This window comes from Drosophila teissieri, chromosome 2R, assembly GCF_016746235.2.
Source record: "Drosophila teissieri strain GT53w chromosome 2R, Prin_Dtei_1.1, whole genome shotgun sequence".
NCBI lineage: Eukaryota > Metazoa > Arthropoda > Insecta > Diptera > Drosophilidae > Drosophila > Drosophila teissieri.
In genome coordinates this window covers 20,913,870-20,940,292 of record NC_053030.1, presented here as the reverse complement: position 1 = coordinate 20,940,292, position 26,423 = coordinate 20,913,870, and the positions used below count along the sequence as shown (strand labels likewise).

The 26,423-nt window shown below is 46.2% G+C and overlaps 5 protein-coding genes across 40 annotated transcripts; 3 read left to right on the top strand and 2 right to left on the bottom strand.

The window, feature by feature from the left end:
- The first annotated feature begins 1,548 nt into the window (after positions 1–1,548).
- Positions 1,549–4,784, top strand: LOC122614585 (ras-GEF domain-containing family member 1B). Its single transcript, XM_043789190.1, has 6 exons — positions 1,549–1,726; positions 1,894–2,843; positions 2,899–3,636; positions 3,693–3,836; positions 3,898–4,103; positions 4,167–4,784. The coding sequence occupies exons 2-6, from the start codon at positions 2,052–2,054 to the stop codon at positions 4,414–4,416; spliced, it is 2,130 nt and encodes a 709-aa protein (XP_043645125.1). The 5' UTR covers positions 1,549–1,726; positions 1,894–2,051; the 3' UTR covers positions 4,417–4,784.
- On the bottom strand, positions 4,698–5,459 carry LOC122614587 (anaphase-promoting complex subunit 10). Its single transcript, XM_043789192.1, has 2 exons — positions 5,310–5,459; positions 4,698–5,249 (listed from the first exon to the last, which is right to left on the bottom strand). Exons 1-2 carry the CDS (start codon positions 5,446–5,448, stop codon positions 4,801–4,803), a joined length of 588 nt encoding a protein of 195 aa, XP_043645127.1. The 5' UTR covers positions 5,449–5,459; the 3' UTR covers positions 4,698–4,800.
- A 103-nt stretch (positions 5,460–5,562) lies between these two features.
- Positions 5,563–6,360, top strand: LOC122614586 (U3 small nucleolar ribonucleoprotein protein IMP3). The gene is made up of 3 exons (XM_043789191.1): positions 5,563–5,753; positions 5,816–6,027; positions 6,088–6,360. The coding sequence occupies exons 1-3, from the start codon at positions 5,563–5,565 to the stop codon at positions 6,282–6,284; spliced, it is 600 nt and encodes a 199-aa protein (XP_043645126.1). The 3' UTR covers positions 6,285–6,360.
- A 1,273-nt stretch (positions 6,361–7,633) lies between these two features.
- On the bottom strand, positions 7,634–23,124 carry LOC122614582 (patronin). Of its 36 annotated transcripts, none has more exons than XM_043789151.1 (24): positions 22,954–23,124; positions 22,086–22,324; positions 19,377–19,688; positions 19,220–19,308; positions 19,019–19,154; positions 18,713–18,963; positions 18,549–18,649; positions 17,474–17,626; positions 16,503–16,607; positions 16,026–16,259; positions 15,708–15,770; positions 15,222–15,504; positions 14,776–15,148; positions 14,607–14,708; positions 14,228–14,374; positions 12,046–13,749; positions 11,690–11,926; positions 11,431–11,629; positions 11,162–11,236; positions 10,838–10,909; positions 10,194–10,301; positions 9,059–9,259; positions 7,985–8,267; positions 7,634–7,918 (listed from the first exon to the last, which is right to left on the bottom strand). In XM_043789151.1, the coding sequence occupies exons 2-24, from the start codon at positions 22,113–22,115 to the stop codon at positions 7,774–7,776; spliced, it is 5,403 nt and encodes a 1,800-aa protein (XP_043645086.1). In that variant the 5' UTR covers positions 22,116–22,324; positions 22,954–23,124; the 3' UTR covers positions 7,634–7,773. The 36 variants fall into 36 exon arrangements, with proteins under 36 accessions (XP_043645086.1, XP_043645095.1, XP_043645088.1 ...); XM_043789160.1 differs by having other exon boundaries at positions 9,185–9,259; XM_043789153.1 differs by having other exon boundaries at positions 9,059–9,253.
- Positions 23,125–23,581: 457 nt separating this feature from the next.
- Positions 23,582–26,379, top strand: LOC122612562 (eukaryotic translation initiation factor 3 subunit B). The gene is made up of 4 exons (XM_043786269.1): positions 23,582–23,825; positions 23,942–24,257; positions 24,316–25,868; positions 25,930–26,379. The coding sequence occupies exons 1-4, from the start codon at positions 23,711–23,713 to the stop codon at positions 26,016–26,018; spliced, it is 2,073 nt and encodes a 690-aa protein (XP_043642204.1). The 5' UTR covers positions 23,582–23,710; the 3' UTR covers positions 26,019–26,379.
- Positions 26,380–26,423: the final 44 nt, after the last annotated feature.

Below are 26,423 nucleotides of genomic sequence, written 5' to 3'. Positions count from 1 at the left end.
CCTGAAATCGAACGACTTACGGCCATGGCGCGCACTGTTGGCCGACCAGCAGCACATTGTTGACTTGCCGTAAAAACACCAGATGGAATGCACGTGAAAACATCAAGAGCGATGCAATTTCGCAAATTGTCTTCAACTGTGCGAATGCATTTCATTCCATTTCTGCAGCGGCAGCCATTGCTGCTTAGCCAGCATACAACCCACTCCCACTCGGCATCCGCCTCCGTCTCCTGCTCCTCCTAATCCTCCACCTGCTACGGCTGTTTAAGATGGAGGGCCCACCCATGACGAATGGCACAGGATGCTGTGCCGGATGAAAACTGTGCCGCAGAATTCATACAGTTATGCAGGACAAGTTATGCAGTACTGGGGCCGTGCGAAAATTAGTCGCTTTATGTGCAGGTTGAGGTCAGCAATTAACGCTCAGAAACCGGAGCACGATGTACCGGGCAAAGGAATTTCCGCCAGAAGTGCAAGACGACGCAGAAATGTGCCATCTTCAAGTGCTCTAGAGGAAGGGCCCGGCGGGGTGGGTCAAAGCTATTCTTGTTTTACTGCCGGAATACGTACAATGTACTGCTGGCATATATATGTATGTAAAAGAACTTACCCACCCGCAATTAGGCTCGGACTGACTAGCTGCGTTGGCCAAAAGTAATTTTGCCCAAATGTTCTTATTGGCATAAAATATATGGCATTAACACAAACTAACACAAAAACTAAAGCAAGGGCTGTCCCCATAACCGGGAAACTTTGTTAATTGCATTAGACGCTAGGGTATTCCATTACCGACCTTCAGTCGGGCACATCTGCTCCAGCTGTGGGGGTTCCTTTGGGGAAAAGTTGATGGGCAGTGAAGGAGTTCGCCTGCTCATGTGCATACCAAACTTTCCACTTTAAGACCGTTTAACCGAGTCAAAAAGTTTACTTTTCTCCGGAAATTTAATCGAGCCTTTAACACCGCGCGATAACTTACTTTTAAAGAAGTTAAATTTTGTTCGATAAAAGGTAATTATTCGAACAATAAGAAAATACAGCCGATATATACATATATATATTTTTTAAACATCACCATGTATAACATACATTATAGCTTCACTCGCATTTTTAATTATCATCATTACAAGTTGTTAAATCAGTTAATACTTTACACATGTACATAATTAATCCACAGTCACCTAATTCAAATAAAAAACTTATTTTCTTAAACTGATTTGGAATCTCCCAAGAAGGGACACACCGCAAGACCGGCAGCCTGCCCAATCTCTCTGAGCAGAATCTGGTCGACTGTAGCCCGTTGCAGGACTTCGGAGTCGGACGCAAGTCCATTTCTTAAATAAAAGTCTAGATATTCGGTTAAAATTAAAGAGAAGAACAGAATAATTTGGGAAACCAAATATTCTGCGTATAGTAACGGAAAAATTGCTTGACTTTAAAAAAAGGATAAGAGCGTTGCCAGATGTCGATATTTAGAGCAAGTAAAATTAATCGATGTTTGCCTGCATTTCCCCACGGGGGGTATCGATTATTGCCAAATTTGTGTAAACATCGATTGTATCGCTGTACCGAGACAACAATAATAGAAATAAATTAAGTCAATTGGCGAATTAAACTATATTAGGCGCGGCACAACGGCGGAACTTTGATGAGCAGCAGGCGGGAAATGCCGTGACGAAAGGCGGCAGTGCGTCCGATGGAAGGCCACCGCGCAACAGTGTTCCTGCAGGTGTGTCTGCTCCGGAAGCGATGTTCTGATCAGAAGAGACCAGCCCACTTTTGGGAAAGTGGGCGTTGTCACCAGAGCGAACCGCGCGAGCCAAAAGCCCCGACCACCTGTCTTTCTCCCACTGTGTGTGTGCTAATCGAGGTTTCCCCTTGCCCCTTCCTTTCCAGAAATGTACGCGATAGTGGTGCATGTGCATTGCGACTAATCCAAAGAGTCCCCCTGTGGTCATAACGCATTTATTAACCAACGCAGCCAAAACGCACGATTCTCGAGAGATCCCCGTGTGTCTGCACCTTCCCCCATCCCAGATAACCCCGCCCCAAGCATGGACGAAGATATCCTGAACGCTGTGGAGTCCATGTTCGGCAAGGACGTCAAGATCGTCGATTGCGAGACCTCTTCGTCGCTGCAGCAGGAGGAGGTGCTGCTGGTCAACGGAGTACCGGTGAAGCTGGATGGCCTGCCGGCGGATGATGCCAGTGCCATTAAGGCAGCTTTGCTGGAAGGACAGATGCCCTCGGTTGAGCACCTGAATCAGCTGCTCTTTCGCGCCGGATTGGCTCAACAGCCCATTGAGGTAGAGACCTCGTTGACCGTCAAGTCCTCGCTGACCACCACGGAGGAGGTGTTAGTCTCGCGCAACGGACAGATCCTAGACGAACGCACGGTGGAGACCAAGGAGAACTTTAACCACCAGTCGCATCAGAAAGAGATCTGGCATCCTGTCAAGCAGCAGTCGGCCTTGGCGCGTGCCACCCCAGAGAATGCCCTCAAATACCGAACCACTTCGAATTCCACGTTCGCTTCGCAGGCCACTGACTCGGACGAGCGTCCAACTGATCCTTTGGGCCGGCAGCTGAACCAAACCTTCTCGAATGCTTCCCTTATGTCCAGCAGCTCGGCTATTACTGGATCCGATCAGGTCATCGGATCCGTATCATCCACTACCATTGGGGACAAGAGCTCGAATATAAGCAGCTGCGACTCCGGGCACGATGGCCTCTTCCACAGCGTGTCGATGAGTGCGCCTTGGTCACATCCACGTGACACTTTAACCGACTCCGTGTACTGCGACATTCCCAGCTCTGCAGATGAGTCGGATGCAATTTCTATCCTAGTAAGTTCAATAGAATTTGCTAGTCTCCGATTAACTAATCATTTGCCTACACTAGAACACCAACTTGAAGATCACAGAGCCATTCGATTGCCAAACTGCGCCAGTTTACGCCAAAGACATACCCAAGAAGGGCAACCTAGATTCAGTAGTCAGCCTGCTTATTAATAACAACGATAAGGATGTACGGTTTGCCTTTCTGACCTCCTTCCGTTTGTTTTCCCCACCACATCAGATGCTTTCCAAAATCATTGCCAAGACTAATGGAGAGGGGGAAAACGTGTTACAACTTTTAAAGGAGTGGCTGGAGACCTGCCCCGGCGACTTTAGCCATGAACTGATGATACAGGAGCTGGAGAAGAAACGTAACGTAAAAGAATTGGCAGCTTTTTTGGATGGCATTCCGCAAACTTTGGCGCAAAAAGCCGAAAAAAGACGAAGTCAAGTAAATACCCTGCTTACCAAGCAATCTTCGGCCAGCTCGTTAGGACGTCAGAGCAGTATTAAGTCGCTGAAACGTTTTGCCGCCAATGTCTACAGAACAGACAATGTGCTCAACAACTGCAGTAATGTCTTCGAGTTGGCTCACCAACTTTATGCCATCGAGTACGCCTATCTGTCACAAATACGCCTGGAGGAATTTGTGGAAGTGCTTGAAAAGGATGGGCTGAAGTCCTGCATAAGCCAAACCAAGGCAGGCACCTTGGGTTCGAATTACAATAGCCAGGTGACAATCGACAGCTATGTGCAGTGGTTCAACCAACTGAGCTACTTGACTGCAACGGAAATATTAAAGGTCAGTACTAAAAAATTTATTATTATTGAAATAAGAAACATATTTTTCATCCTTAGTTGGGCAAAAAGTCACAGAGAGCACAAATGATTGACTTTTGGGTTGAAACGGCTCTGGAATGCTTTAACACGGGCAACTTCAACAGCTTGATGGCCATTCTAACAGCATTAAACCTGACTGCCGTAGCTCGCCTGAAGAAAACGGTGAGTATTCATGAGTTAAACGCAAGCAGTTTGTTTTTACTATTATTATTATTGTTTGTAGTGGGCCAAGGTGCAGACGACGAAGTTCGAGGGCTTGGAGCATCAAATGGATCCCAGTTCGAACTTTCTTAACTACCGATCCACCATGAAGGCAGCTATTTGGCGTTCGGAAAGAGAAAGGGCCAACGAAATTGAGCGTGCCATTATCCCGTTCTTCTCGCTGTTTCTCAAAGATTTGCATGCCATTAACGAGAGCCATGAAACGAAGTGAGTTTGCGGTTGCATAAATGACCCATGTTAGAAATTAAACAAATCCAAATCCGTTTGCAGATTGGACAACGGAAACATCAACTTTGAGAAGTGCCTTCATTTGGGCACCCAGCTTCGGAACTTTGGCAAATGGCAGCGGCAGGTCTGTCCCTACGGACAGTTGGCCAGTGTGGTGTCCTACCTGTTGAAAGCGGAGGTGCTGGACGAGGATCTTTTAATGAAGGCCTCCTACGAGTGCGAGCCACCCGAAAACGGCGAGGAGAAGGATCACTATAAGACGCTGAAGGCTGCGAAGAAATCGAACACATAATCACCAATCATTAACGACAATCCTCGGGATAGTGCAACATAATACATACACAAGAAAAACACAAAAAAACGATGCAATAATTCTCGCACACTTTCGTTGGCGTTCCATTTTCACATTTTGCATTTGTATCGCGATAAAACCGTAACAATAATAACTCTTACACTTCCATTGTGTTTGTTAATTTGTACTTAAGCTTAGACGACGGTATATATTTATTTGCAATCGAATTATATATACAAGTGACGGGCATTTAATTAGAAACACCAAAAATATGCATACAATTACTAAAGTAATGTTTTAAATGTTGTATTTTAGCAGTTATATACCCCGAATAATACATAAAAATAAAAGAATTCGATAAATCCAAAGTATTCCCGATATTCCCTAACGAATGGTGGCGAACTTCTGAAAGTCGACCGTGCCAAACTTGCCAAACAGCTCCAGCGGGTAATGTTTTCCCTCGACAGGCGCATGGATGCGGATCTGGCGCATGTGGGTGTCCCTGCCATTCTGGTGGTTCGAGATCACTGCAATCTGCAGCATGAAGGTGCGAATGGACTTGACGTTCCCATCCTTTATGGGTATCTGCACCCAGCCGGTGGGCTCGGTGAGGTCCATCACCTGCAACTCCTGCAGATCGTTGAAGTTCGTTCCAGATCGTATAGAGATCCTTGAGGGCGTGTAACTCTCGTCCAGCTTGTAATCCGTGTATATGTAAATCTGGCTGATGTTGGTGCGCTTGTGGAATTGTATGTTGACCAGGTGGGGCAGTTGACCGTCCGACTGCCAATAAGTATCCATGATGTTATCTCGCAGACGCTCTACTCCAAATCCTGAAAGCCAAAGAATGTTATAAAATTTGTAGTTATTACGTTGTTACGCCCAAAATTCACCCGGCTTGCAAGAGGAGAGGCTCCAAACAGCTTGTGCGCCCACTTCCCGCACAAAACCCAGTCGCTCCTCGGCCAGGGGATCCTCTTCGCTGCTTGGCAGAGGGTTTGCGGTTATATCCTCATCCATTGAGGCTGCCATTGCAGCAGATACAATTTTAAGAAACTGTCCTTAAATTTTATTAAACAAAAGCCGCTTGAAGACGCACAACTCAGCTGTTTGCTTTGTTGGAACTCTGGTCACACTGCGCGGCCCATGTGCGAGCAGTTCGTAAACAAAAAATTGAATTGCAAAATAAAGTACATAAAAATGGTTCGTAAACTCAAATTTCATGAGCAGAAGCTGCTGAAGAAGGTGGACTTCATCACCTGGAAGGTGGACAACAGCGGCAAGGAAAACAAAATCCTGAGGCGCTTTCACATTCAGAAAAGAGAGGACTACACCAAGTAAGAGACTACTAAGAAACTAAAACGCTCGCATATTCAAATCCTTAAATTTATTTATTCAGGTACAACAAGTTGTCCAGGGAGATACGGGAACTGGCGGAGAGGATAGCCAAGCTGGATGCTTCAGAACCGTTCAAGACGGAGGCCACAACCATGCTCCTCAACAAGGTGCACGCCATGGGAGTTTCCAACGATCAGCTAACTTTGGAAACGGCGGCCAAGATATCCGCCAGTCATTTTTGCCGACGTCGTCTACCTGTGATCATGGTAAAACGTGAGTGCCATCCCTGATTATCACTTAAATTCCATGTAATAAAACCTATTCCCCTGGCAGTGCGCATGTCGGAGCACCTGAAAGCGGCCACAGACCTCATAGAGCACGGTCATGTGCGAGTGGGTCCGGAAATGATTAAGGATCCCGCTTTTCTGGTTTCCAGAAACCTCGAGGACTTCGTCACCTGGGTGGATGGCTCCAAGATCAAGGAGCATGTACTCCGCTACAATGACATGAGAGACGACTTCCAAATGTAGAGACTATCATTAAGATAACCAGTAGAGTAACTAAAGCGTAACTTTCAATAAAACCAACAAAGACTTTGTTAAATAATCATGTTCAATAACTTTATTACATTTTATATAATAATGTTTAGATCTCATTAATATTCATTATTAAGGAGCGAATTGCGCCAAGGGCACAACTGCGCCGACGCGCACATACATATACATATTTAATTTAACCTGATCCCCCGAATTGCCGATCTGCTCGGAATCATTTTATAATGGCGGTTCACAGTTGGATTATGCTCTATTAGTTTTTACCCTCACTTCGCTATCTAAAGTCAATCGTGTTGAAATACCTTGCGGATGTTAAAGTAATATCAGTTTTGGAAACAAGTGAGAGCCAGCGGATTTACACAATAAATTATAAGATAGCAGCGTGGATTGATCGGTCGCTTTATTTATAAAACGGGATGAGTGTGGTTAGGGACTAAGGTGCAGGCAGGTGCATCGAACAGTTGAGCGGTCTAAAAGGTGACTACTGAACAAAGTTAAAAGTAAGATCGATGGCAGTTACACGAGTCAATTCAAGCCAGTATCAGCATTGGAGGCAAATGCATTCGAAATGGTTCTGGTGGTTAGAAGTGCAATACAATTTGTGGAGATTTTAGAGTCTGACTGCTCGTCGTGCAATTGACTTGGCAAAAAGAAATCTAAAAGAACAATGGATTTCCGTTTCAGCAGTCAAAAGTCTTTTTCTGTTTGTATAGATATACATAAGTTTAAGTATTAGTTGTATTATTATTCCTTTTTAAATACGCATAAAAAGTAAATATTAATTAGTGTTAAAATAAATAGCTAGTGGCATTAAAATTAGTTTCGACTTTGGCTGCGGCCCATACACGATTTCATTTCCGCCTGCCCAAGGCCAAGAAAAAGTTTTACATGAATAACTTCATAACAATATAAAACAAATTAATAAAAAGGATTTTCTACATTTGTTCCTCATCATTGTACAGCGGAGCTTACTGTTTGCAAACAAAAAATACATTCATTCAAAATTCCATTACATTCTTTTGGCTTTCGAGTGTGCTCTGCTCTGTGTTCTTTCTACCTGCTATCTGTTCCTCGTTTACATTTGAATGCTTCTCCTACTGTTTCAGGCTTGCGTGGACAATAAATTCTTAGGCTGGATATATGCATTTATATTCAAAATAAATATTCAATCGCATTGTATTAATCACTACAATATTTTTCGTAAATTCCGATTTGTTGTTCTTGAAACATGTGCAAATAGTATTTAGCCGTATATGCCCCGATGAACAGCAAAACCCCGCGACCTATAGAAAAACATTGGGTATATGTTTTGTTATGTTTCCATAGATGTCTTAATGCGCAATCTTGTAGAATAGTGTTGCTCCGACCAAAACCGCGCCAAGCGCCCGTTGGCCCAACCGCTCCACTGCTGCCTCCTTCTTTCTTGCATCCGAATCGATGCCATTCAAAATACTCAGACCACCGCTTAGATTACAAGCGCCATGTCTTTTTTGCTGGGCAACTGCACCCGCTTGCCCTGCCACAGGGAGTTGTGTATTGTGAAGGCGTCGATGGTCACTGTCAGATGCTTGGTGTGCACTTGCGAGAAGCACTTGCCTCCTGAGTTATATCTGCAGGGATGGGGATACAATACGTTTGAAAAATTTCAGAATATAGGGGATATGCTATTTACTCACTTGAAGAACTTGTCGAACATGACTTCTTCGACTTGACTAGGCCCAGTACCATACAGCTTGGTCACCTGGTCCGTTTCCGGCTGGTAGCTGTAGAGGGCGCGGAACTGGCAGCCAGCATCGCGGAAGAGTACCAGGAAGTGCTTCGCCTCCGAGCGCGCTATCTTCTCCAGCACTTTCTGTTTGGCCTCGCGGTTGACAACGCCGGGAAAAACACAGTATTCAACGGCATTCAGGATGATTCCACGATTCGATTTGGCCGCTGGTTGCTTATAGAGTTTAGGACCTGTGGATGCAGTTCAGACCAAGTTAGAAAAGTGGATGGCACATTCGCATATTGTCGGATATCTCCTTCTACTTTTTGGTTGTAATATCAAGCTTCTAGATTCTAGATCGTATAATCTTCTAGTCAATTTATCAAAATGCAGGATACGTGCAAGATTAAACGCAAATGCATGTGAAGCTACGGGATCCAGTTTTAGATACTAGGGAGTAGTAATCAAAATCATGAAGACAATTCTTAAATAAAAACATTCTGACAAAACATAACAAAAACATAAAGCCTGGCTTAAGTTGCGTAACTTGAAAGCAAATACAAGTTAACAGTGCTTGCAATTTTGTTTTTAGTATCTCAAAGTGAAGCTTGTAACTCTGGTGTTCTTATATCACTAAGAACCATTTTCTGGGTTTCATTTGAACATCGAAAGTCGTGGATTTGACGACGCTAGGGAAGGTAACAGGTGGACGAACGAAGAATCGGATTCTACAGACTGTCGCAGCCCTCTAGAACTTGTATATCTATGTAGAACTCATATGTATGTCGAATAAATAAGGTGCATTCTGCACAGAGTATGCCAATTCGTAATAAATGAACAAACAGATAAAATAACAAAATTCTGAAATCATAATGAGGCGTTCCAACTTAGGTAGTACAGATGCAGGTGAGGCAGATGACCAATGGTGTATGGATTGGTGGAAGGTGATTAGATAACTGAGGGTTGATTTGATTTTTGTATTGGTATGGCTTGTATGATTTGTATTCTGATTGTTTTGAAGACGAGAGAGAGAGATACAAACCCGAATATTCCATGTTCAAATTCGGAGTTAAAGAGAAATCGCTGGATCCATCATCAAATCCGCGACGTTTCGATATCAAACCTGGCGGCAATGAGCCCGGTCCGGAGGGAGATGGCATATGCCTACCTGAAGCGCCCATTCCCATTCCAGGCGACGGAGCACGCCTCGGCGGAGTGGCGCGTCCCAGTCCCGAATCTGTGTCTAACCGGCAAGCAAGAGAGCAGGGTGGAATCCGTGTCAGTCGAGGCATTCAGCGGGCGGTCACATGCACAATACAGATTGGATCAGAACGGGATCACCCAGGTCCATGCAGGTGAAACCAGTCGATGGATGCGTTATTGTTAGTCACCAGTCGCGAGGATGGAGTTCGATGGCGAGTTCGATGAGTTCGTTTAATTCGGTTAATATTTGATTGTATTGTTGTTGGTTAATTTCAAGATTCGTTTTTAGTCAAGATTGAGTTGAAAGAAAGAGGAATAAAAGAAGAGAATGTGTGCACAAAATTTAGTTAAGCAATTTCGTAGATCTCTTAATAGCTAGTTGATCATGATCTGGATTATAATCGAAAAAATGTACTGATTAGTGTTGGCGGTGCAGATGTTTGTATGATTGTATTTCTTTGTGCTAGTGTATCCCAAATCTCACAAGTGAAGTAAGCAAATTCGATCGGTCGACAGTATGCCGGCACCAAGTTGCGCATATTAAGCTGTAGAAACCAACCCCAGGCCACGCAAATCATCTGACGAACACAAGAAAGCTTGAGAGGGAACCAGACCACCACCACCATCACCACCGCATCATGGTAAGGAACGTGGAAAACCGAATCATTCCAGTGAAAGGTTACAAATTAAAATCGTAAAGCAGCAAAGAATAGTATATTCAAATATGTACATAGAAATGAATAAAGGAGTTCAAAAGGAGAATGTGAAAATGACATATCACCACCAAAGATACCAGAACCAAAGCACAATCACAGGTTTAACCAAAAGATACCACTAGATATAACCAAAACACTTCAACAGAAAGAAAGTAGCAGACAGGTAAATACTTAATAGGATAGAGAGTAGAGTATTGGGGTAACAGAGAAAGGTACAGGCAGGCAGCTTGATTGTTGCTGCTGTGGAACGCTTCTTACCGCACAGATTCATTAGCGAATTGGACTTTCGGCCCCGGAAATTAAGCGTGCTGCCCTTAGCGACGGAGATACGCGACAGAGTGCGGCCCCTTTCTACGCCGGCTGGCTCTGAAATCAGGTGGAGTCAGGTCACGAAAGACGCGAGCCGAGTGCATCAGTATACAGGTGGAACACATGATTCTTATTCATTCGCAATTCGTTAACACAAATGAATGGGTGGCACAAAATGAGGTACAAATATCGTAAATCAAACTTAACGCCCGGAACCCCCGAAAACCACCCAAAACCAAATATTCAGCTTCAAAATAGTAGCCCCATAAACCAGATAAATAAATGTAATAAAAATATCTGAAATGTGTATTTCCTCAACCGCGCCTCAGGTCCACTTTTCAGCTCAGGTGCAATCTTTTTGGCAGTGCATTGGATTAGTTGAGGTTGTATGCAGTTTGCTGTTAGCCATAAATCAGTACTTGAACCAAAATCAAAACTTGTTAGTTAAAGACAAACCATAAAAAACTGTAAGCGCTGGAGCGTTTCAACGTTCGTTTTCTGAACATTTCTTAGCGTGTTCGAATGCGAATTGGTGAAATTAAACAGAGGAAAACAAAAAAGAGAACTAAGTGGGCGTGTTATCCATCACCAACCTCTGGAAGTTTTGTACGATCCCCGTCGTCCAATCGGAGTTGAACTTGTACTGGGATAATCATCGGGTGACTCTGTTTAAACGAGATTAGTTGTTATGGCTTATCAAATAGGTTGTCCAAATACCATAGTTATTAAGAAAACTTAGAGCTACATTTAGGTAGAGGTGCAATTCAAATAGTTAGATTCGAAGACCCATTTATCGGAAAGTGACCAGATACCAAATCAACTTAAAGAGTAACTAAACATGCTTAACTTAGATCAAACTACAAAAGATGAAATATAAAACAATGCAATGATGGTAAAATAACAAAAACATAAATTACCTTTTACAGTGAGGGAGTCTTGCGAGCCCCTGTAGTAATCTCTTTTCATTGAATTTGAGCTTAGTTGACCGTAGCCTGTTAAGTTCAAATTCAAAACGAAACGAAAAGTTAACCAATTAGCAGAGGGATAAATCGAATATAGGTATAGCTGAACAACACAAAATAAATCAAAGAAATATAGCACTTTCGGCGCGCCGAAATTCCTAAGTGTCTGAAATCGATTATTGCGGCGTGCTTGTGTGGCTTTTTTGCCCCGACAAATGGCTCACCAGTTAGATTCGAGCTTGAGCCTTTTTTGCCCCGACTAGAGATGCTTGAAGCCTCGCTGATGTCCACGCTGGCATCGTCCACGTGAATTGTCTTCGGTCTGGGACGCGTGGTACGCTGCTGCCTCAGCCGCGGGGTCGTTGAGGTGGATGAATGGGATTGCAGTTTCACGTGCAGATCTGGCCGATCCAGGGTTTTACCCTATAGAGTAAACAAAGTATAAGTTACCGTTTTGTATTGTTAAGTTGAGCTCTTTTGAACCTCTCGCTCGGCCTCTTCAATGGCTTTCTTGAGTCTGTGCTGCTCCAAAATGGCCGCTCGCCGTGCCATTTGCTCCTCCTTCTTGCGCGATCGTTCCTCTTCCTTTTCGCGCTCCTTTTCTCGCTTCTGGGAAGCCTCAATCTCTTTGCGCGCCTTGGCCTCCTCCTGTTGCTGGCGACGTTGCAAAGACAGCAGCATGATTTTCTCCTTGCGCCGCTCCATCTCATCTACAGATTCCTGCAGGAATATAAAAGAATACGCTTAATATGGAAAGAACTTATTGCGCTTTCAGATCCCCCTGACTATTTAATGGCCAAAACTACTTTTAACCCACAAGACCCAGTTAGCGCTCTTACCGGATCCAAATTGGTGGAATCTGCTCCGATGACCAGCGCCTTGTTCTTGGCCGCCTCGGCATTGTTGCTGTTCTGTTGGAGTCGCGTGGGCGACATTGGTTGTTGCGTCTGCTGCGGTGACTGGTTGCTGACATCGTCCAGGTGGCGACGTTCGTTACTAGTTGGTGACATTGCTCCAGAAACGGCCAGCTGACGCAGTTGGATGGGCGGCTCATCCGTGTACTTGTTGTACGTGGCATTTCCGGGAGATTTGACACTATTGGAGTTGTTTAGGCCATGGATGCTGTGCCTGGTCACCGGTTTGCTGTTGACATCGTCATTTCCAAATCCAATATTGTTGTTGTTGTGCAGATGACTAAGCGATTCACGTTTCAGGGTCGCCTGATTATCGACGCTGTCCCTACTGCCCGGTGGAGACTCCTTTTTGGGCGAACGCTTGGCGCGCAGAGGTGGCTTGGGTCGTTTGGGCTGCTCATCGTCGAAGGAGATGTAGAAACCCTTCTCGGGCGGCTGGTCCTCTGCACCGGGAGCTGCTGCCATGGCTCGGGGATCCTGGAAGCTGTTGGCTTGGATGGAGGGACGGGATGGCGAGGGTATGCGATAGGTGAGATTGCCGCTGGTGATGTTCAGCTTGTTGGAGATCATCTCCCCGCTGTCATAATCCTCCGAGCTGCTGCCTCGTCCGCTGTGCCCCTGCAACCGCTGTTGCTGCTGAAGTTGCTGTTGGTGTTGCTGCTGCTGCTGGTGCACAAAGTCGGTGATGTGCGTCGACTGCATTGATTCGATGATGTTTCGCTCCAGCTCATCCACATCCTCCTCGTCACCGATGAAGCAAATACTCTGCGGTGCCATCATGTCCTCTTGCTGCATCGGCATGCCCATGGGCATTCCCATGTTTTGTGGTGCCTTGGGCGAGCGATTGTCTCGCAAATTGGTCAGCGATTGCTGGCGCTGCACGCCATTGGATCCACTAACCTGACGTTGGCCATGCTGTGGCGAGGCCTGTACCTGAAACAGGTGCTGTAACTCACCACCACCACCACCGCCACCGCCTCCTCCGTTCTGGTGCAGCATAAAGCTGCCAGGACTCGGAGCTCCCGCACTTGAGGGCGGTCTGTTCATCCAAGTCTGCTTCTGCTTCTGGTGCTGCTGCGTCTGCCAGGCATTCACATCCACCAGGGAAGGCTGGATCTGTTGCTGTTGCTCATAAGCGGCGGCTGCTGCGGAGTGGGCCCAAGTCCTACGCTGCGGATGCGGATGAGCTTGTGGCTGCGGCGATGACTCATGCAGGTAGAAGTGGTTGGTGGGCTGCCCGTAATCGTCGTACACCACGCTGCTCCGATACTGTGGAGCTCCGCCGTACGGCGAGTGGTTACTGTGATTGTACGCCGCCCCGTTGTCGCTGTAGATGCTCTGCGGCTGTTGCGTCTGCTGCGGCATGTAGTGCGCGGGCTGCGGCGGCGACATATACTGCCCGTGCTCGTTGACGTACTGCATCGGTTGGGGCATGGGCATGGGCTGCTGCTGCTGATGGTGGAGCTGCTGCTGGTAGGGATCGCGACTGGGCGGACGGGAGCTGTATGCGCTGACTGGGGCGTTGTAGGCCTGCGGAATATGGGGCGATGAACCAAAGCTTTGCTGCATGGGTCTCTGCTGCTGGTAGTGATGATCAGCCAGGTGCTGCTGCGACCCATAGGTCTGCTGCTGTGGATGCGCGGTTAGTGAGGATAACGTGTGGGCAGGTGGCGAGTTTCAGATTTCAAGAGTTTCGTGTTGCGTGTTGCATGTTGCAGGAAAACAAAACAAATTTGGAACGAGATCAAAGAACAATTTGTTAGTTGACGAACGTGCATTTTTGGGATTCATTTGCCACCAGTTAACAAATAACACTTTTTCAATTTTGGGACAAAACGGTTACTTTTAGTGAAGAATCGGGCTAGTGACTACTGCATTTCAACTATCATGATTCCAAAAAAATGTTTAATGACCATTAAACAAAGATCGTAAGCCAATATATTCGCTTATTAAAATTTAAGTAGCTTTTAGCAGCAATCACTAAACAGTTCCCGAAATTCCCAGCCAATAAACAAAATAAAACAGTAAGCATTCCACATCCTTCGTTAATTTGGGCAGCTGCTGCAAAGCGCTTGAGGTCGGACGGTGTTATGGGCGGATGGATTACCTGGTTCAGCATGTTGGCTATCTGCTGAGCCTGCATGAGCTGTTGGGCTTGGAGGTGCTGCGCCTGCATTTGGCTTTGCTGGGTGGCCAGGCGGTGGATATCCTGCTGGATATCCTGCAGGTTCATGTTCATGATGGCGATACTTTGCTGCTTGTTCCACATCCCGGCGATTAAGTGGTAAGTTAATGTGAGTTGGTTGGTTAATGGGCGTGTTTTGAGTTGTGTATTTGTTGCGTGTAAGTATGTGTGGATGTAGAAGCAGGCACAGACACAAAATGGGGGTAAAAGAGAGACACAGGCGTTAGACATACATTATCTGGCACTCGGATTGTATTGGTTAGACGGGAAGGGAAATTGGTAGAAGTCTTGTCACACCCACCTGGTACTTGTCCAAGTCCACGGGATCCATATCAGGCGTGCGCTTGGATTCGTTGCTCATTGTCTCCCACTTCATTACGTCCGGACACGACTCCAAATCCTCCTGCGAATACATCGAAATAAGCTTTCAGATCACTTTTCAAGCTCTAAACTGTTGACTCAACGCCTACCTTCTCCTGGTGGCGCAGCAAAGCCATCTCGATCTTGCGCTTGTCCTGCTCAATGCGCCGCCGCTTCTCCTCCAGTTTCATTCGTATGGTGGACAACTTGCTGGCGTTCTCCAGCGAGCGCATATCGTCGTCTCCCACATCCAACTGCCAGGCAGCGGGACTTGCTGGCATGCTGCTCGTCGAGGATTTGCGAACGGGCGTGCTCTCCGGATCGTAAGCACTGGTGGAGCGGGTATCGTTGTATGCATCTGGTGTCATGCCGCTGTTGCTGCTGTAGTCTTTGTCGCTGGAATGTTGCTTGTGCCTAGCCACCGGCAACGGGCTGCCCGCATTCGAAAGATTGTGCGACGACACCGTGGGCACATTGTCGACACTGTTGATAAGGTTAAATGGAAAAATGTAATCAACCACGTTTTATAAATAAAAGCAAACGCTCAATGACTCACCTGACTTGCCGGCGCATCGAATACTTTTCCGTTTCGCGATCCTGCTTCTCGGAGCCGGAGTCCGTATCGTAGCCCAACTGCAACGTGCCCCTAGCATCGGCAATCGAAGAGCGAACGGCCACAGCGGGTTCAACTGGATAACTGCCCACACTGGTGTTGGACAACTTGCGTTCCCTGTCGCGTTCGTATCGTCCCAGCGTGTTCAGCTGATCCTGGGAGCCACCAAAGTTCTCGATCGTCAGCTGGGAGTCCTCGCTGGAAGAGTTCCTGCGCGAGCGACGACCTGAAAGTGCACAAGAGCGTTAGTAAGTGGGCACTGAAAGTTTGTCACAACAACAATGGGATCGGGATCGAGAGCTTGAAGGACATGTAATAAAGCTAAAATTAACCATAACACGAACTAAATTGCATTCAACGTAACGCACAAATGGATAACTACGTTTGATACAACGATTCTGGGTCAGCAGTGACAGAGTTGGCTCATACCTGCAAAGCTTGGCCGGCGGCTCTGTTCCCAGTTACTTGGTCGACCCGCAGCGACAAAATCGCCTATACGATTCGGTTCGAGAGCAAAACAAATCAGAAGTAAATGAAAAGAGGATAAAACAAATTAAATAATAATAATAAATGAAATCAAATTTGTGACTTGTATGCAGCAGAAACGAAAATCATTTCAAATTGCACTTTAACTGGAGTTCGGTTCAAGTAATTAACCAGTTCCCACATGACAGAGCTAATAGCACGTTCGACCGCCACATACAAGTCGTCTAAGAAATTAAGAAATCAACTGCAAGCTGGGCAAACCTCTCTCGTCCGCCTTCGACTCAACATTGGTCTTTTCTTTAGCCTGGCGCAAGCGAGCCGGAACCAAGGGCTCCTGCTGCTGGATTTGGAGCTGCGACTGGGATGGGTGCTGCTGCAGTGGCTGCTGATGGTATTGCTGCTGATGCTGTTGCTGTTGCTGCTGATGGAGCTGCTGCTGCTGCGAGTGCATGGAGGCGAGTGTGGTGATGCCACGCGACTTGTGCACCACGAAGGCTGCAGGTTGATGGCGGGGAGCGGTGGCGTTGTGGTTGTTTGGTTGGTTGGTGGTTAAGCGTGTGTGGGTCGGTGGGTGGTGAAAAGAAAAGTTACAAAATTTAAATTCAATCAGAAACCAATAAAACATCAAGTTTCAGTGTCTGTGTGCAAATGGAGAGCAAACAGAAACAGAAACGTACACAAATTAATGGAAATAATAGGTAGTGAGAAATAATCAAGTAACAATAATAAATAATTTACCTTCGGCATGATTACCGTCAAAATTATTTGACTGAACCGTCTGGTATTCGTTGGGCGGGGTTGATCTGCGATTTAAGCCGCCGCCGAATGAATTCGAGTGCGGAACTAAATAATATACGAAAATTCACAGAAACAGAAAAAAGACAGAAAAAAAGAAAACGTAAATAAATAAAATCAATTTGTTCAGCTTGCGAGGTAAATGAACTTGAATATTTCGGTTGGTTATTCATTGACTCGTTGCATCGGAAGCGGGCAAAAGCAAACACAATTCGAAAGCAGAAACAAGGTGAATCGCAGTCCGTGGATGGGTGCCAAGTAAGCTGAGATGTACCCCATGAACCGGGCAATTATGCCCAGGGGAGTCTAGTCGGTCTAAGGCCTAATACTTTCACTTTTATGGAGATGCATTTCTGACACACAATATTTGGGTTTTATATTTTTACACAAACATCTATGAGTTTTGTCGGTATTTACATATGTCCCATGTGTTCCAATTCTCCCGTGATTTCGTGCCCCGATTTCCCTGTCAAATAGGTCAAGTCATTTTCGGTCATGGTGCTTGGAGAATTAAGATGGCAAAATGCATAGTCTAGGTACAAACATTTCTACTGATCGATCTGATGAGTGGTGGTGCACTTACGAGCTCAACGCACATTGCAAAGCATCTGTGCAACTGTGCGAAGGTGCGACATTGTTTGGTACTTAGACTATATTAAACTTGTAATTATTATCAAACATCTGCATGTCATATAAATATTATTCGATTCCCTTGGCTTAGCACCAAGAAATAATCAATTAGACAAACAAACGAACAAACAAACAAACTGAATGCTGAATGTGAGCAGAACAAGCAAATAGAAAACAAACAAATGGAAATGGAAACACATTCATGAACAAACGAAGGAGGATAATCGAGATTCGGGAAATTGGGGTACACAGAAAATGCTCGCATAGAAAATTTGAAGTAAAACCTTGGAACGGTGGTCGGTTCTGAGGCGAGCCTACGGGCGGCTGGTCGAGATCGCTGCGCAGATCGGGAATGGGTGTGACGGGCTGCACTGTGAGGCCCCGTCGATGGCAGATCCCGTGCTCATTGGCGCCCATAGTGCGCCGGGCGATGACATCTGGATATCGTCGACACACGGGATTGGAGAGCGGATCAATCGAGAAGAACATGGCACGTTGTACGTTGAGTGTGGTTTTTCATTTGGTAAGTGTGTGTGTGTAGAAGTGTTTGGAGTGTGTGTGGTTAGGGCCCAAATTATTGGTGGATTTATTGCGGTTACGAGTGGCAAGAGGAAGCGTTTTGCACATAAACAAAGAAAGAGATTCAAGTACAGAGTTGGTTTATTTGATTTGGCTTGTTTTTGAAATGAGGAGAATTTCACTACTTTGGGTGGGATTGGGTGATTGCTAAGTTGATGAAAATTACATATGATTTCATGTCGATTTCCTGGAGGACTCGGTGATTTACAAACGAAAATAACCACAGGAACTATACAGTAACGTAAATAAGATTTGCCTAGATTTCTGCGGTTTTACTGACCAATCTTCTCCTAAAAGGTGCTTCGCGGTTGATCTTAAACGGAGACTTATTTGCGGCGCAATCAAGGCAATCTGTGAGCTGTGAAGCGCTCTAAATTCCAAGGTACTTAATAAGCTCTCTGTGACTAAGTGATGGATGCTTTAACTTTTCGCTGACTAGTATTACTTGAGTCACTCAGCTATCCAGTTGAATGCAATTCGTAAAAGGCTTTTATACATTTGTATACTGGTACTATGACTAATTACTCTCTTGTTGTTAACCAATTCATTGTAATAAAACCAAGAATAATATTTAAGGCAAATTATAGAAAAAACGAAGACAAAACGAAATGCAAAACAAGAATACTTCGGATACACTTGGACAACAATACATGCCCCGGACTGATATTCGAACACAGGCAGGCCAATCTTTTAGAGGTGAGTTCAGGGTTTTGGCGGATAGATGCGATGCGGTGCAGAGTTTGGGGAATGGATACTTGACAAGTGGAGAATTTCACTTACCCTGACCATCCATGCCGGGGTAGCAAACACATTTTGCCGGGTGTATCTCAAACAGATTGAACAAATCCGTCAGCAACACTACCAGATTCAGTTTCATGGATCTGAAATTATGCGATATCACATCATTAAATTATTTGCCCTTAATAGTGGAACTTGGTAGCTACCCGCGCATGTAGGTCACATCCTCGGGCGTCATATGCATCACGGTATAGGGCAGATGCTTCTGCGAGAAATTGCAGACCAGCAGGATGTTGTGAATCGAGTCCTCAACGGCGGGCAGATAGTTGATCCGCACACTCGTCCACGGCACCACCTTTGGGCAGTAGTACGAGATGAGCAGCGCCAAGCAGATTCCATCGCACAGATCCTGGAAGTCCCTTACAGGTGGTATATCCGGGGTCTGCAGACGAGAACCCTGTGGTTTTTTAATTGATAAATAACGCGGTGTGGGTAGGGAAGTGGCAACTCACATTATCGTCGGGCAGTCCTGCGTCCACCTCCTTGATAATGCGCTTCTTCAGAGCGGCGCAAGCATGCGAAATCCAGCCCAGCAGAGCTTGCTCGTAGGACTGGCCAGTGGGCGCCTGATAGTTGTTGCCAGATATTCTGCATTGTTAAGGGAATTAAAGGAATTAAATATACATTCTTTTAATATCAATCAGCGCCCTTACCTTCGTATGGCCGCCATGACGCGGTCACCCGATGATATTTCCTTCGCATACAAAACCATCAGCGATTCTATCACAGACATGTGGGCGTTCTGAAAGCGTTAAAACCGAACAATAAATTAGTGAGAAGCCATAAAGATGGGAGCTTAGATCTACTCACAATTCGCAGCGGATTTGTTTGAATTAATACCGTTTCGGTAATGGGCATGTCCGCGGATTCGGCCACGGGAACTCCCTTGCGCGCTAGCGTCTGTATTATTGACCAGTGGTTCATGCTTTGGTAGTTGGGATCTGAGTACAGATTGGCCAGCGTCTGGCAGTAGAGCGTGGCATTGCCCAGCTCCACGATGATCTGCGGCTTGAGGCGCTCCTGATTCTCATGATCGCGGTAGAAGGGCTCCTTCAGGTTGTCCGGCACGCGATTGTTGAACGCCTTCGAGAGCAGCCATTTGACGGAAGCACGTTGACGAGCCTGCAATGTAGCGATGGGAAAGGGAGTGTGTGTGTGAGTGCATCAGCAGAGATTGCGATAATGTGAGAACATTCTGTGCAGCAAGTGGTGGCACCCAACCCATTCCCATTCCCGTTCCACGTCCAAGGCCAAGCTAAGCCTGCGTAATAAATGCACTATAACTGCATCCTCTGCGGATTGAATGACGGGCCTTTTCTTGGCAATTAACTAGCGCACTCTGAAGTGCTTTTGTATCTGTATCCACGCCTGTTGCTGCTGCATCTGCCAGTATTTGTATCTGTGCGCGAATGAAGCCATGCGTACAATCTTCAATATGAGTTCGATAAACTCGCTCGTGTTTGGCTTGGCGTGCGCCGCCAGCCGGCAGCCGCCTTCCTTTGTTTTTCCCCCCCAAACTCTTTTGGATTTTGGGGCCAGGCAGGGAGTGGCTGGGTAGTGAAGGGGTTGCTGGTCGGATGGTCACTCAGCATGAAAGACTCCACAAGCGGGGCAGTCGCTCAGCACAGCACAGCACAGCCTGCCTTCTTTGCCTCTCCGTTTTTAGAATCATCTCGAGTGCTGCCATGTTTTGCCAGCCAACCACCCATTTCTTGTTGCACTCATAATCACAATTCTGCTCTATTCCGAATGGCCTCTTCTTGGTCTAATTGAAACTGGGGGAAAGGCAATCAAAATAGATTCTCAAGAGGGACACTGTCGCTGTTGCAGATGCGGAAATAGGATGCAAAATATGTTCCAACCAGAAAGACCGCAATATTTTGACTTCTATGTTGTCTGTATTATTGGCTTTCATTCCATATTTTTCAAACGGGTTTCTTACAAAATCGTTGCATGAAGTCATCAATAACTGTGTCAGAGAATCTGACCGAAGTGGTTCGATTCTTTTGTGTACTCATAAGTAGTCGAAAAGAATGTGCTCTTGGGTGGTTTTTGGATTAAATACTTGTTACAAAATGCCATAAATAATTCAAACTGGCTGAGGAGGAAAAGCGCACTGGCGGGGAAAACAATATTGGCGTAGGTCGTAGACCGACCAGCTATGCGAATTGGTCAACAGGTGGAGGGAAAACCTGTTTGCCCAGCGAAGCGCTTTCCACCAAATGCAAGAAGCTGTCCGCAACATAATTTGAATGGCCAACGAGACGGAAAAACTCTGGCTGCACTTTGCATTGACTCGCGGGGAAAAATGTCTAAAACTCAAATTTCAAAAGACCGTGCAAGCAATTCGAAGAAAAACAATAAATGAGTGCTGCTTTGCACGCCCACTATGAATAAACGAACGATGGATGGATGGCATATTTGTATTCTAGCATCCAGATACACACGAAAAAACATTAGCTTATTTAACGAGAATTATGTTGCTGAAGGAGTAATAGTTAACAAGCTGCTGTTGATGAACTAGTGTTTACTGAGATAATTATTCTATTTAGGAAAAAACTACATGATGAATATGATGATTTATTGCTGTTCAATTTAGAGAGGTTTTTGCTCTGTGCGCAAACATTCCCAGCACATGTTTGTCATAAAGTTTCAGTTGCTGTTGAACTTTTTCATATGTCACAAATTGGAATTGGCGCGGCTTTATGGTTTCATTATCTAGCCTAACGTTGCTTGTTTTTGGCATTCCAGAGAATGGGCAGCGATATCTGCGGCTAAATATAACAAAGAGTGCTGATGAAGGAAAGCGGGCAAGAAGTGAGTGCTCCGCTTGAGTCAGCGACTCGATGTTTGAATGTTTCGATGTTTGGATGTTTGAATGGGGCTTAGCCATGGGTTCGACGGGCTGTTTGCTCTTGCTGGCCAAGAACGAGACACCGGTGCGACTTTCTAGGGAGTTGTCTAGGGGAAAAGTCGGTGTGCACGCAAGGCCCCAAACCGCCGAGCAGAGTGTTAGCGTTTCTCCCTTTGCGCCTGACATTCGCATGCGTAAGCCGTTTTTTCTTTTTTATTTGTTTTTTTCTTTTCATATTTAGCGATTAGGTCATGCAACAGCGGCCAGCTCAATGCGAGAAAAACGATAACAAATGCCTAATCGTTGGGGTAAAGCGTATTTTCCGGCTTTGATTTTCCTGCTGCAGTTTTATGAATGGAAGCTGGCTGCTGTCTACTAGCGGCTGGCTTTATTTTCCGATCAGCACACCCCACACAACTACCGGTTGTAGTTGTTTGCATTGGCCATCGAAACCAGTCGATTGGTAAGTAGGTGTCGGTCGCATACTAAGCGCTAAGTTGCCGAGCGGCATTACCTCAGCGCACCATTTTGGCCAAGAGAGTAGGTGTTTAGGCCCGCTTCGCCTCCGTTGGAATGTTAATGAGTGCTTTTTGTTTTTAACTCAAGTATGAGTCTGTTTTATGGGTTACACTTATGGATTCGGGAAGCCTTCTTGCTGCGCTTACCTGTCGTATTTCCTGTGTTTCGACATCCATGCTGACGGATTTTCCTGCGACGGACTTCGGCTCTCCGACGCCCGCCACTTCACTTTCCGCACTTTTTGCACTTTTTGCACTATTCGCACTCTTTGTTTGACCACAACACACCGCTTTTCCTTTTTAACTTGTCTCTTCTGCGTGCGAGCGAGTGCGTGTGTGTGTGTGGCGTGGAGTTTTCCTCAGCTTAGGTGATTTTCACTTGGAGCCTAAGCACAAGAAAACACAAAAACACGATTGGCACTTTGTCAAACCACTTGGAAATCGAAAAAATAACTAATTGCGCACACGCATTGCCAGCGATTTTTTCGGGGGGCGGGGCAGGGAAAAAGCTTAAAAGGCAGGCGGGCAGCCGAAAGAAAATGTGAATCATTCACGGAGCGCGACGGTGGGTGGTCGGCGGGGGTGGGGCTGCAGTGCGACAATAACAGAGAACACTTTACAGTTGCCTGTTCGCTTTTCTCGAGATGCTGCTGCATCAGCTGTTGCGATTTGCTCGCCTGGCCAAGCCATTAACGCACTTTTCAACCCATCGCAGTGTGCAACCGCCCATCCATGGTATAAATAATGTTTTCCCAATCCGTTTTAAGCTAGCAAGTTTCCGATTTTCTTTGGGGAACCGCCGACTTAAGTAAATGAAAACATTTTCCTTCGCCTCGCACTGTTGTTGTCCGCCGCCCGCTGTTTGCCTCTCTGTCGCTCCCGCTGCGCTGGCAATGCTGCTGCGCGACACTGTTAGTGTGGTACTGCTCGCACACACAGCGAACGAGTGGTGACCGAAAAAGCTGTGTATGTGCGCGCGGGTGTGTGTGCGAGAGTGAGTGTGGGGCCTACGCACATTTGGGATGTTTTTCGCACTGATTTGCCGCACCGACGACTTTCGCATGCATTTCACACGGTTCGCGCTCGTCCCCGCTGCATTTTTCAACAGCTTTAATACTACAAATTGGGCTTATATTGAGGAAATCACGGACACCGATCTGCTCTAAAATCTTACAAATTTTCATGTGAGAGATGGAACCCAAACCGATGATTAGTTAATGCAATCGTTTTTGGCTAATCGGAAACAAATCGATTGCTGTTGACTTTTAAAAAATCGGTTGTTCATCCTTTAAAACTTCCATCCCTATAATTGCAAGCGGGAAAAATTTTAATATTATGCGAAAAACGAAAAAACTATTCTGCCAGGTCATAGGTTGCCTAATACATATTGACTTATAGTAAATTATTGTATGTACTTGACATACAAATTTCTGATATTTGCCTGTTTTAACACATTATCAACATCAAAGTGGTTTTTTAGTTCACCTGACATCCACCTAAGATTTTGTTGTTTAAGAATCCGTAAGAAAAGCAAAAATTATTGACATTGCCGTCAGGCGTAGAAAGTGCAGTATAAATTTATGTATATATGTACATATAAGTATTAATAACAGTTCCTCCGCCGCGTTGTCAACACACTGACCAGTTGGCAACATTTACCATTCACACAAAACAGCGTTTCGCCCTGACTGTCAAATGCGGCATCTCGCTCTTCCTTTTTCACTTTGTGCTTGTGTGTTTGATGACGGAAAATTGCAAATAGATCGGTGAATATGGCCAAAAAGAAAAGCGAGGAGCACTCCGGTGCGGATGCGAATGATAGCGATTACCAAGAGGAGCCGAACTTTGAAGATCCGCCCGGGTTTGTGGATAACATCAGTGATGAAGGTAAAAATCCCCTACTGCCAGCGCAGCACACGCGGCGATCTAACCTCAATCCGTGTGCGGTGTGCGAAAGTTTGCATTTGCATATCTAATTAAATACATTCGTGATGCACTTTCAGATCTGCTGGGTGACATGTTGGCCCAGCGCCCCTCGGAGGCTGATGGCGTCGAGAGCGTAGTGGTGGTGGACAACATCCCCAAGGTGGAGCCGGAGCGCCTGGATAAGCTGAAGTCGGTCATCAACAAGCTGTTCTCCAACTACGGCGACATCGTCAATGTGGTATATCCCGTCGACGAGGATGGCAAGACCAAGGGCTACGCCTTCATGGAATACAAGCAGGCCAGCCAGGCGGAGGAGGCCGTCAAGAAGCTCAACAACCATCGCCTGGACAAGAACCACACCTTTGCCGTCAATCTCTTTACCGATTTCCAGAAGTAAGTTCTTATTGTAACCGCGCCAAATAATGCAATTAATCAAATTTTATCTTCGTAGGTACGAAAACATCCCCGAGAAGTGGGAGCCGCCAACCGTGCAGACCTTCAAGGTGCAGAGCGACCTATACAACTTCATCAACGACCCGGACACTTATGACCAATACTGTGTGGCTGCGGAAACCGCCCAAAACTGCGTGCAGGTTGGCTTCTGGCAGAACGTGTTGCCCGAACCCTTTGAGCTGGAGACCCGCGAACGCTTCACCGACACCTTCGTTAAGTGGTCGCCCCTGGGTACTTATGTTGTCACCTTCCACAAACCCGGCGTGGCCATCTGGGGTGGCAGCAGTTTCCAGAAGATCCAGAAGTTCCCCCATCCTGGTACCCAATTTGTGGAGTTTTCGCCCTGCGAGAATTACCTGGTGACCTACGGACCCACACCCACGGGCCAAAAGATCATCATCTGGGACATCCGCACCGGAGCCGAGAAGCGTTCGTTTGTTGCCGATGGCATGTCGGTTCTTTCCATGTTCCGCTGGTCGCACGACGACAAGTTTGTGGCTCGCATGGGAGAGAATTCGATTCACATCTACGAGACACCCTCTTTCTTCCTTCTGGACCTGAAGTCCATCAAGATTCCTGGCATTCGCGGCTTTTCGTGGTCCCCCACAGACAACGTGATCGCCTACTGGGTGGAGGAGCAGAACCAAATACCCGCCCGCGTTACCTTGATGGAGATCCCCAAGAAGCGTGAGATCCGTAACAAGAACCTTTTCCATGTGGCCGACTGCAAGCTTCATTGGCAAAAGTCCGGCGACTATCTGTGCGTTAAGGTTGATCGCTACTCAAAGTTGAAGAAGGACAAAAAGGACCTGGACGTCAAGTTTCTGGGCATGTTCTACAACTTCGAGATCTTCCACATGCGCGAAAAGGAGATTCCCGTTGACTCTGTGGAGATTCGCGAGCTCATTCTGGCCTTTGCCTGGGAGCCCATCGGCAACAAGTTCTCCATCATTCACGGTGAGCCCAACTCGTCGAATGTAAGCTTCTACGAGGTGAACAAGGGCGTGAAGCCCAGTTTGGTGAAGCGTCTGGAAAAGAAGTCCTGCACGCATCTGTTCTGGTCGCCACGCGGTCAGTTTATCGTGATGGCCAACCTCACCATGGGTACCTTCGAGTTTGTGGACTCTACCAACGATTACATCATCAGCGCATCGCCCGATCATTTCCGCGCCTCCGAGGTCGAGTGGGATCCCACTGGACGCTACGTTGTGACTGGTGTCTCGTCATGGAAGGTGAAGGAGGACACCGGCTTCAACATGTACACGTTCCAGGGCCGCATCATCAAGCGTACCATCCTCAAGAACTTTGTGCAGTTCTTGTGGCGCCCGCGTCCTCCCACCCTGCTTGGCGAAGAGAAGCAGAAGGAGATCAAGAAGAACTTGAAGAAGTACTATGCTGCCTTCGAACAAAAGGATCGCCTGCGCCTTACCCGTGCCTCCAAGGAGCTGCTCGAGAAGCGCTCGCAGCTGCGCGAGACCTTTATGGAGTACCGCAACAAGCGTATCGCCGAATGGGCGGATCAAAAGAGTCGTCGCATCATGCTGCGAGGGCGTAAGTATTCTAAAGAAAGAGCTAATGCAGCGAAATACTTTATATTATCTTTACCCAACAGATGTGGACACAGACAACTTGGAAACTGACGAAGTGGATGAAGAAATTGTTGAATTTTTAGTCAAGGAAGAAGTCACCCTGCTGGAGTAGACGACCCCCTCAACGCCACGCCAACGCTGTCGTCCCCTGCCTACTTCGAAACGATCCTGTCGCTTCACATTTCGTGTCCGGGACGCGTCTACGCCCTGGTTGATGCCAGGGCCCTAATCCATTATCCAATACAGTAGCACGCGTCTGCTTGCAAACAACTCTAAGCGGAACCTTTGCCTATACATACAACATACGAATTATAAGCCCAAAAGTAAACTTCAACTCAGTCAGCAATTGCGAGCATCAATCTAACATCTAATTAAATAACCTTTATTGAGCACACCCCTCCTTCCAGTATGCCTAATAGTAGATTTGCCATGTATTTGTATGTAAACAGCAAAAAGAAAACGAAAACAAATTATGTTTGGGGTATGTTTTTAATTGTCATTGAAGGCGATAGACGAT